This window comes from Pelmatolapia mariae, linkage group LG9, assembly GCF_036321145.2.
Source record: "Pelmatolapia mariae isolate MD_Pm_ZW linkage group LG9, Pm_UMD_F_2, whole genome shotgun sequence".
NCBI classification, from domain to species: domain Eukaryota; kingdom Metazoa; phylum Chordata; class Actinopteri; order Cichliformes; family Cichlidae; genus Pelmatolapia; species Pelmatolapia mariae.
Genome location: NC_086235.1, coordinates 8,533,540 through 8,543,749, shown reverse-complemented (window position 1 = coordinate 8,543,749; position 10,210 = coordinate 8,533,540). Strand labels below are relative to the sequence as shown.

The 10,210-nt window shown below is 39.6% G+C and overlaps 1 protein-coding gene across 1 annotated transcript; it reads left to right on the top strand.

The window, feature by feature from the left end:
- Positions 1 to 6,682: 6,682 nt before the first annotated feature.
- LOC134634104 (eotaxin-like) lies at positions 6,683 to 8,713 on the top strand. The gene is made up of 4 exons (XM_063483174.2): positions 6,683 to 6,736; positions 8,319 to 8,445; positions 8,522 to 8,580; positions 8,672 to 8,713. The coding sequence occupies exons 1-4, from the start codon at positions 6,709 to 6,711 to the stop codon at positions 8,701 to 8,703; spliced, it is 246 nt and encodes an 81-aa protein (XP_063339244.2). The 5' UTR covers positions 6,683 to 6,708; the 3' UTR covers positions 8,704 to 8,713.
- The last annotated feature ends 1,497 nt before the right edge of the window (positions 8,714 to 10,210 follow it).

Here is a 10,210-nt window from a genome sequence, read left to right as displayed (position 1 = left end):
TAACCCTGTATTTTATTCTTAGCGTTGACTTTCATGAAACAAATTGTTTTTTTAATAGATCTTTTTTTAAATGGAGTTCCAGCTTTTTTTCCCCCCTGCTTACTCTGTGTTTATGTGATTTAAAAAAATAAAATAAAAAAGATGTCTGGCACAGCTGTGAGTCATCATTATATATTGTGCCTCTCCTACTTCACACAGTAGCATGCTGGGACCAAGCTGTGTAATTAAAAGAGCTGACCGGGCAATACTGTACAAAGCAGTAAACAGTGCAAGACCTGTGTTAATAAAGAAACGTGCATTAAATGAGAAATGCTATGTCCATGGTGCATGAGTTGTGTCCCCTACACTTGGATGTCCGACCCACAGCCTATGGAGCAGAATGGGTGGAGAAATGCGCATCCCTTAACTCTTGGGATGGATTGGTCTGGGTTTAATAAAATGTTTGGACAGTGTTTTGGGCAGTATCATGACAGGTGGTGTCTGTGCTGTCCTCGATGGTGAGCCAAGATTATCTGACAGTGTACAGGGGGGGGGGGAATACAATAGAAGCCTTTGTGTGTCAGAATATATGTGTTGTGCTTCCACAGTAGCTGTACCATTACACTGTCACTCTGGCTTCTGTTGGGAAATCAGTTTTACCCCGGTTCTCTTTTATTCCTCGGGCCTCCAGAGATGCACCGGACCCAGTAGTCATTTTTACAAAAACTTTATTCATCTTCATCTTTACTCATCTTCATTCATCTTTACTCATTCTTTATTCTCTATTTAAGCATACATTCTTCTAGAAGGGAAAACGAGGCCGGTGTCCCTCTGCAAAATCTTCCATCTCTTTGTTAGTTACAGCCAGCTTTATAGAGGCGACCCCATCATAAAACCCCCCTGGTGTGCTCCAAACTCTGTCTCTGTGTGTATGCACGAGCACGTGAGTGCCTGTGTGTGCGCGTTCCCGTATGTCTATGTGAGTGCACGTGAGTGAGTGTGCATGTGGATGTGTGAGTGTAACAGTTTAAGCACTGTGTGTGTCTCTGGTACGTGACTCCCCAGGGGTCATAAAAAAACCATCTCTCTTCCAGACCACAGTTATCAAGTTACAAATGTTGAGACCCCCACACAGGTATCCTCTGGGGAATTTCCACTCAGCATTAACTCCTCTTTGTCTTAGTTTCACAGTTCAAACTGGGGGAGGGTCTCCTAAGATCTACTCCTAAGTTCATGACACAGTCAGGCCTTTATTACATTGAGGGCAGTGTCAGTGTCTCTACAATAATTCTAGATTCTATCTTAACACATTTCTAAACTCTAAAAATAAGCTAAACATTCCTACACTTCTTACGTTAGTGGTATAGCTCTGATTCTGAGAGATTTTCTGTCTCTCTGTCATTCTTTCCCCCTCCAGCACTCTCTCCAGCACTGTGTTTGTATTGTTTCTTGTATTATATAAGTCTCATAATCACACAAAATGTGCATAAAAGAAATTTTCCAACCACTCATTCATTAAGCAGTCACCCTATCACACCATCAAATTCAGAAAGATATTTCACAAACCGACTTCCTACACTCAAATAGTAAAAAAAAAACAGGAAAGAAACTATTGCTGCTAGCTTATCTTTGCTTTACCTAGAAGCTTTCTAAGATTGGTTAAGACAGAAAGTAAGATAAATGTACCTTTGTACTACCATGTCAAATGTAAAATAAAGGAAGCAAAGTTAACAAAAGCTGGAGAAAAATTAAACTGGAATAACCAAATAAAGTATTCAGGGAAGAGGAATGGGATAAAACAAGTTTTACATTTATTAAGATTATGTTGAAAAAATCCTTTACTTCCCGAGATGCTCATTCACCATCTTCTTGAACCACGTTCTGTTGCAGTTCATCCATCGAATCAAAGATGCCAATGCCAAGATCACCCGCTGGTATCTAACCTTACAACAAATTGAAACAAATGAGTGTGCTGTGTGTGCAACAGTGCGACAAACATTATCTGCAATGTTCCCTCTAAGCTGCGCACGTGTGCAATTGCGCACTGCTGGCACGGTCTCTGCGCACAGAAAATCTGCGTTGCGCACAAAAAAAAAATCTAACCTGAATTGAAATTAAATTTAAAACTTTAACAATTCTGTTTTGCACTGTGAGTCAGTAAGTGACTGGCTGCTCCCGTATAGGATTAGAACGATGCTACCTTATCCCACAGTCCAGCCAATAATGCGATTCACATTCGTATATACGCAGCTAATCAACGTCGTTGACAGGCTACGACAGCGTCCGTATGTGCCGACACCGGTGTTTTAGCTAGCAAAGCGGCGTGGCTGATGTGGAGTGAAGCCACGTTAATGACAACGTGTACAACCATTGAAGATGTGAGCAGGACAGACGGAACAATTGACGGAGAAAGTGTGGACTTTATACCAGTTTTTAAATTGTGTTGATAGGCACATAAAACCAGAGTTGTGATACAAAAAATATGCAATGTTTGGTTTCCTTTCTGAATACTGTCGTTGTTTATATTTACTGCGGGAAGAAACGGTAAAAACGGCGTTTTATAAGAAAAAAGGCTCGAAAGCGCTCTCCGCCTGTGAGCAAAACCAAAACCAAAAACACCCCACCCTTTCCTATTCGTCGAAAAAAGTGCCATGTCGACCAATCAAAAAATGATATGGCAAGTTGTTAAGAAACGGGAGGAAGTTTTAGGAGTGACGGCGGTTTTGAGATGTGAGAGATTTGAGGCGTTTAGCGCAAATCTTGTGTAGTTAGTGTGTAGTGTAGTCAATAGTTTTGTTGTGTGTGTCAGAACAATGAGGCGACTGCTGAATGTTACAGGTGTTACAGCAGTGATACATCTCCTGTTGTCAGGCCTGCAGGTATCAGTCTGTTCTTCTCCTTTATCTCATAGTGGACAGAAATTGTTTTTTGGAGTGGCACAAATAATTTGTGTGGCATCAAATTTGATGCAGAACAGCTGATTGTTCTGTAAATAGTTTGAAGTGTTTATTTTAAAAAAAAAAACGCCTTGGCTGCATAAAAAAAAAATAGCTGCAAAAAACTTCGTTGTTTGCCAAACTGAGTTACTTTTTTGAAGAAGTAACTATATAATTAATTGCCCAGCATTGGTCATTATATACTGTATTTTGCAGACAGAGACTTACAGGACTCTCTCCCAGACCACAGACTCATAATACAAGTCAGAGTTTTATTTATTTATTTAATTTTTTTAAAAAAGAAGAAAGTTGTGTTTTCAAAATTGGAGTTCAAGTTATTTTTACTTCCAATAGTGTTAACATACTACACAGGTCATGAACAAGATTTTTTTTAATTTTCATTGTAAGTGGGCTAAAGCAGTTAATTAAAAGTAGTCTAACATAAATGTAAATGCTGTAATTTGATTATTTGAATAAACCATGTAACTTGGATGGATTCAATGCTGGCGTGACCACAGTGCACACGTCTGATGTCGCTCACAGTGGTCCAAGGGATCGCTCAGGGAGTTTGTGTGTTCGCTCAGACACATAGAAAATTAGAGGGAACATTGATTATCTGCCCTTTTATTAACTACTATTAACTTTATGTCCCTGCCTGATGATGGTGATATAGCACGATGTGATTTAGTATAACATTCGTGATGAATGTGGGTTGTTGTTATCCAGCCTGGTTCCATGTGCCCCATTTTAACTTTGAGCGCACACCCCTAAAATCATCTCTGCACAGCTCTGCTCTGGCTCTCGGAGAATGATGTGGAACAATTTTAGGGTGTATTAAACAGGTTTGGGCTATTTTTATTTACACATTTCCAAACCAAATCACAACATTTTGCGTGTTCTTTGTCTTTTTTGACTATGTCCATGGTTGTTTTCTGTCTGTTGTAGCTTTGCACCTCTTAGCAGTTTTGTCTGTGAAGTCATTTTGTATCTCTTTGCTGTCTTTCTGCATATTTGTAGGTTTTGAATTTCTTTATTTTTTATGTGTTTGTGGAATATTTAGTCATTTCAAGTTGTTTTTTTTATTCTCGTTTTGTGCATGTACCCATTTTGATAACCACAAACCACTAACCGATTGCTCTGAATGTTTTTAGACTCATGCAACATATTTGGAAAGGAAGCGTGATCATAAAGACTGACAAAGATCTAACCAATGGTGTCATATCTGAAATCTTCCTGGCACAGAGATGAAAAGAGTTACACCTTCCTATTTTGAGAGGACCTGAGGAACCACATGGTTTATGATACAGAGAAAAAAAAATTTGATTCTGCACACTCATATTAGCATTTATTATGAAACAGAAGCAACAAAGTGACACATCACTACACTGGTGCTCATAGAAGCAGTTCAAATGTGGGAATATGCTGCTGAATGAAGAGCTAGTGTCATACTGTCATGATTAACCATGAGCAGACAGAAATAAACCAGATTCTCTGTCATCGACTTCAGGAAGTCTTCACTGTTGAAAGATTACATTGAACTTGCTGTAAATATCTCAGTATATCTGAATTATATTTGTATTCTTCAGATGATTAAACACCACAGTGTGCAACTAGTTTTGATGTTTCAAATATTATATTTCAACAAGTGTAAACCTGCTTGATATTTTTCAACCATTATTATTGGTTTCATTTATATATTATGAGCTATAAGATAGGAGTTCATTGATCCCATGGTGGGGAAATTTGTAATCATACAAAATGTGCCTAAAGAAACTTTTCAACCACTCATTCATTAAGCAGTCACCCCATCACACCATCAAATTCAGAAAGATATTTCACAAAAACTCACTTCTTACACTCAAATAATAAAAAAACAGAAAAGAAACTACTGCTGTTATCTTATCTTTGCTTTACCTAGAAGCTTTCTAAGTTTCGTTAAGACAGAAAGTAAGATAAATGTACCTCCGTACAACCACGTCAAATGAAGGAAGCAAATTTAACAAAAAGTGCAGAAATATTAAACTGAAGTAACCAAAGTAACCAAATAAAGTATTCACAGAAGAGGAATTAGACAAAACAAGTTTTACATTTATTAAGATTATGTAGACAGGTACACTGAGCCTTCCTCTCGCTGAGCTGTGGGCCACGTGGGGAGATTATCTACAGTGAAGAGTTTTTTATGCATGTACTACTAGGGAGGATTTAAGGCCCGGATAAAAGTCTTAGAAGTGGTAGAAACAGTGAAAGATGAATATGTAGAGCGGAGGCTGCATCATCGCTGCTTTTGTTACCTGTTGAAGTTCAGGCTGCTGCTGGGCTGGGGTTAGCATTTACTCAGCTTTAACATAACACCCGCTTCTTGACTAGATTGTCGTTAGCTTGCTGTCTGTACAGATGGTTGCAAACAGTAAACAAAAACAGTGTTTTGTTAGCAACATAATGCTGTTGAAGGCAGTGGTGTGGTGAGGAGACCTCAAAGGTGCCTTGCACCTCATGCTAACTGTCCAGCATGGTGAGGTGATGACATGAGCTTGTTTTGCAGTCACAGTTTCTGGGCACCTTGCAGTCATTGAATCAGACAGAGTTGACTAGAATCAAATGTGAGGCCATCTTTCTGACAGCTAAACTTTGGCCCAAATTAGGTTATGCTACAGGAAAATGATCTCAAGCACCCCATGCCCCAAAATGTGATCCTAAAATAAAAGCAAAAGGGGCAACCAATGGAGCTATGAAGGGGGGAAATTAGCAGTGCATACCCAGACCATTTTTTCTGTAGGTATTTAGTCTGATCTTTGCATGTGTGTATTGTATGATTAACACAGTCAACACATTTACATTTGTATGACACATTTCCTCCAGAGCAGAGTGTGAAAGTTATCTGATCATCTGCCAAAAGTACAACTAAATGAAACAGTGATAGGGTTTTACTGTTTAATTTTAAAAGTGAGTTCTTCCTAGTTTTCAGTGGTAAAACATCTTGATGTAAACAAGAAACCTTAGACAACTGAATTTAATGGCTTAATTTGCAAGCAAAAAATTAAGTTGTGGGGATTTAGAGATGAAAATGAAGCAGCCAAAAAGTCAGTTAATCATGCATCCGGATCACTAAGGGGCATCATGAGTACTTTTATTTTCACTTGAAGCCTGACTGACAAGAATGACTGTGTTGTTTTGTTAAGTCGTCGGTGTAACTGCAAGAGATGAACAGTCACTGTCAGTCAAGATAGAAGAACAAAAATGAATGAAGCCTTTATTTGTCACTTGCATTTGCCTTCAGTAAAAATGGACCCCTTCTGACCATACATATATTACACAAACATCACATAGGGAAGACAGGTCAGAATAGGTAGCATTTAAGAAAAACAATGAAAATACACCACATCGGGGACAGGAGGAGAAAAAAAGGACTCTACTCAGATGAGTGGGTGGTTTAGAGTCATCATTAATCACAATGCACACACTGTTGGCATCAATCAGGCTGTACACCATAAGACGTGTCTGTGCATGTCCTAATGTGAGGCTATTTCTCGGAAAGCTTTCAGCAAGCTGTTGGCGGTTTGAAATATTAAAGTATCTCTATAAAGAGGCGGAGGTGTGATTATGATACAACCACACACACAAATAAACACATATTAAAATAACCCGCTGTCACTTCTTCTTCCTGCGAATCTTCCTACACTTACCAATAAATATCCAAGCGCTGATGAACTTTGTGTTGCAGCCTGATCAGCGAATCGGACCACCGGTCAAAATGTCTGTGAAGATCCTCTCCATCACTCTCCTCCTGCTCTCAATGTGTGTGTGCTGCCACTCCTCTGAAGGTAACTGTGCTCTTACTTTCCTAAAGGAAAAAAGAGAGAGAAAGTACATAAAACTGATTATACCAATTACTATTGCCAAAAATGTCTCCTAGCTTTCTTTGGTTTAATTGGAAATGACTGCTCTGTAAGCAGTGTTGGGGAGTAACGGAATACATGTACCGCCGTTACGTATTTAGAATAGAAAATATGAGTAACTGTATTCCGTTACAGTTACCGTTTAAAAAGGTGGTATTCAGAATACAGTTACTTTGCTGAAATAAATGGATTACACGGCGGTACTTTCCTGTTTCATATTGTCGCGGGTCAGGACTGTTTGGGTTTGTTTGACAGCTATGTTCTGTTGTTCCAGGCGGCAGCGTTACGGTTGCCATGGTTACAGGGTGACGCGCTCTCTCGCTGCGTGTTTCCTGGGTGAGAGAGCGCTTTTTTGTTGTTGTTGTTGTTGTGCTAAGCTAATAGGCAGAATGCTACAGGCATGGCCCTAAAGCATGTAGCTTCATGGGCAGTGTAGTCCGTGCTGCAGGGAGAATGGACTACCATACACGTTATGTGTCTGTGAGCGAGGGAGGGAGAAAAAGGAAAAGTCCGAGCTGTCACGGAGCAGAAACGGGAGCTGGAAGCATGTAAATATAATAATAACCACTGCAGCCAAGAAGAGTGCCTGACGAGCCCATTTGTAAGTAAGCTATTAAGACTCAACTGTACACTGTGTTCGTGTTTTCCTCCGAAACAATAAGTTCCGTTGGAGCAGCCTTTCAACGCCTCTCTCTGTCTCTGGCAAGCAAAGTTGACCCAGACAACAAAGTAAAGCTATTTTTCGGCTACCAGTCCGACACGGAACCCACCGTATTAACCAGAGGTCCCTTTACTATGGTTCGGAGCCGCGGACCTTCAGTAACAGTAATAAATCACAGCAATAGTACAGTCACGTAGTTGTAAACAGCATGATAATATATTAAGTAATCCAAAGTATTCAGAATACGTTACCCTCATTGAGTAACGTAACGGAATACGTTACAGAATACATTTTGGGGCATGTATTCAGTATTCTGTAATGGAATACATTTTAAAAGTAACCTTCCCAACACTGTCTGTAAGGACTCTCATAGTTTCTTTTACTATTAATCTTTATATCAGTCACATTCTTGTTGATTAATCATCATGATATTTAAAGTATACATATTATATTTCCAGTGACATTACAGAATGATCGTGTTTTCCTCCGAAACAATAAGTTCTGTTGGAGCAGCCTTTCAAGGCCTCTCTCTGTCTCTCGCTAGCAAAGTTGACCCAGACAACAAAGTAAAGCTAGTTTTTGGCTACGAGCCCGACACCGAACCCGACGCATTAGCCAGAGGTCCCTTTACTACGGTTCGGAGCCGCGGACCTGTTTTATATACGTGCGGAATAGTGTTCTATGCGATATCGCTGCAAAAAGTGCAGCCTTTCCTAATGTTGGGAACAAAAATGCCCATTAACTTACATGACTAATATTTGTTTAATGGTCACATTGGCATTCACTTTGATTTTCATAAAGACTTTTCTCAATCCAGAAATTAATTTTTAACCTTCTTCCTCTCAGCTCATCGTCATCCTTCAGTAAAGCGACCATGCTGCACTGCTGTCACCAAACCCAATTTGAGCACTGAGGTGGTGGGGCAAACGTATCGTGAGCAGGCTGCATCAGATCGCTGTGTGAAGGCTATAATGTAAGTCAAAACATGCTGTCCTCCAGACAGTCATAAACACATACAATCTGTATGACCCTCTCTCTTTTATTTCCAGTTTCAACACAAAGAAAGGACTGCTTTGTGCTGATCCAAATGCTCAGTGGGTCAAGGATCGTAAGTCACAGAAATACAGACACACAGAAATACATGAAAAGTATTTGCAGAGAAAATCTGAAGCTCTCCTTTCTCTCTCTTTCCTCTACAGTTACTGCCAAAATGATAAAGGTGAAGCATTGAAGCACAAAGCCTGTGGTGAAGCATTGCTGCCTGTCTGCTACATCAGTATTTCCACCACCTTTGAAGGCAATTATTGGAGTTCTGGCTCATATATGAATTCCTTGTTGTGTTTACACAAAGTAAAAACTACATAAAAATAAACTTTTGTTTTATAGCACCAATTTGTTCTTGTTGTTTGAATGCACACCAGATTCACACAAAATCTGCTGATACATTCCCAGAATTGGATTTAGAGGTCCTGAGATGGATTGGCGTGGGTTTAATAAACTGGTGGGACAATGCTTGGGAATATGCTCACAATAGGGTGGTTTCTGTGCTGTGTTCACCAGTAATGCCAGGCTGTCCGACACTTCTACTGGGGAAGTAGCACCAGCCCTAATGCAGCATAGCCAACTCCCATTTTGTAATGAATTGTACAGCGTGAGGTGTTACACTCCCACTGCAGAGAAACACACCCAGTTTTTGGATCCTAAAACCCACTGGGAATTAATCTTCCAGGCAGCTCATTATAACCTGATAGCTGGTCACAGAGGATATGAGAAAACTCTGGATTGAGTTATAGGTCAATTGTATTGGCCAGGCATTCCAGGAGATGGGTGTCAGAGGTGTGCATCCAGCCTGGATACCAGTTAGTAAGCCAAATGGCCATTCCAAAGGGCCTTTGTGTACCATTAATGGAGGTCCTGTTTGAGTGTATTGGCATGGACCTCATTGGGCCTTTTCACTGGCATGCACAGGGCTATTGTTTTATTTTAGTGGATCATACACAATACTCTGAACCAAATAGAACGTAGAGATACTGACTGACCATTCATCTGTCCACTAAAGGAGGCACATTAAATCTAATTGGACTACTCTATACAATGCTGAGACTGATGAGCTAGAGGAGCTGAAAAAGACCTTGAAGTCCATGATTCATACATTAATTCAAGAGGATCAATGCCACTGGGGTCGCTGGCTGGACCCTCTGATGTTTGCAGTGCAGGAGGTGACCCTGGCTTTCATGGGATTTTCTCCATTTGAACTCCTGTTTGTCAGGAAACCTCAGAAACATCATATGTTAAATCGCTATTAAGATAGTGGTTTTGGTTGCTATGTGGGACTGTAGCCTTAGGTTTATAAAGTTAAATGCTAATTATATGATATGCGTTTCAGGACATTTTACAGACTAAAAGTAATGTAAGAAGTAGTGCAACAAATTACTTTCGCTTTCGAGTACTTAAGTAAATGTTTTTATTAATATGATACTCATAAATATACTTATTGAATTATTAAGTTTAATCTGTCATTTAGCAGTCGTACTGGGGAGTTAGACACTCACACCATCAAATTAAGGAACATGTCTCTTACAAACCTATTTCCTACTAAATAAACAGGAAATGATCTTTTGTGGTTGTCTTATCTTTGGTTTGACTATTTCTTGAAGTGTAGTTTAAACAGGAAGTAACATAAACTCAAATATGTATTACCATATCAGATAAAGAATGCAACCTAAGCAAAATGTGCA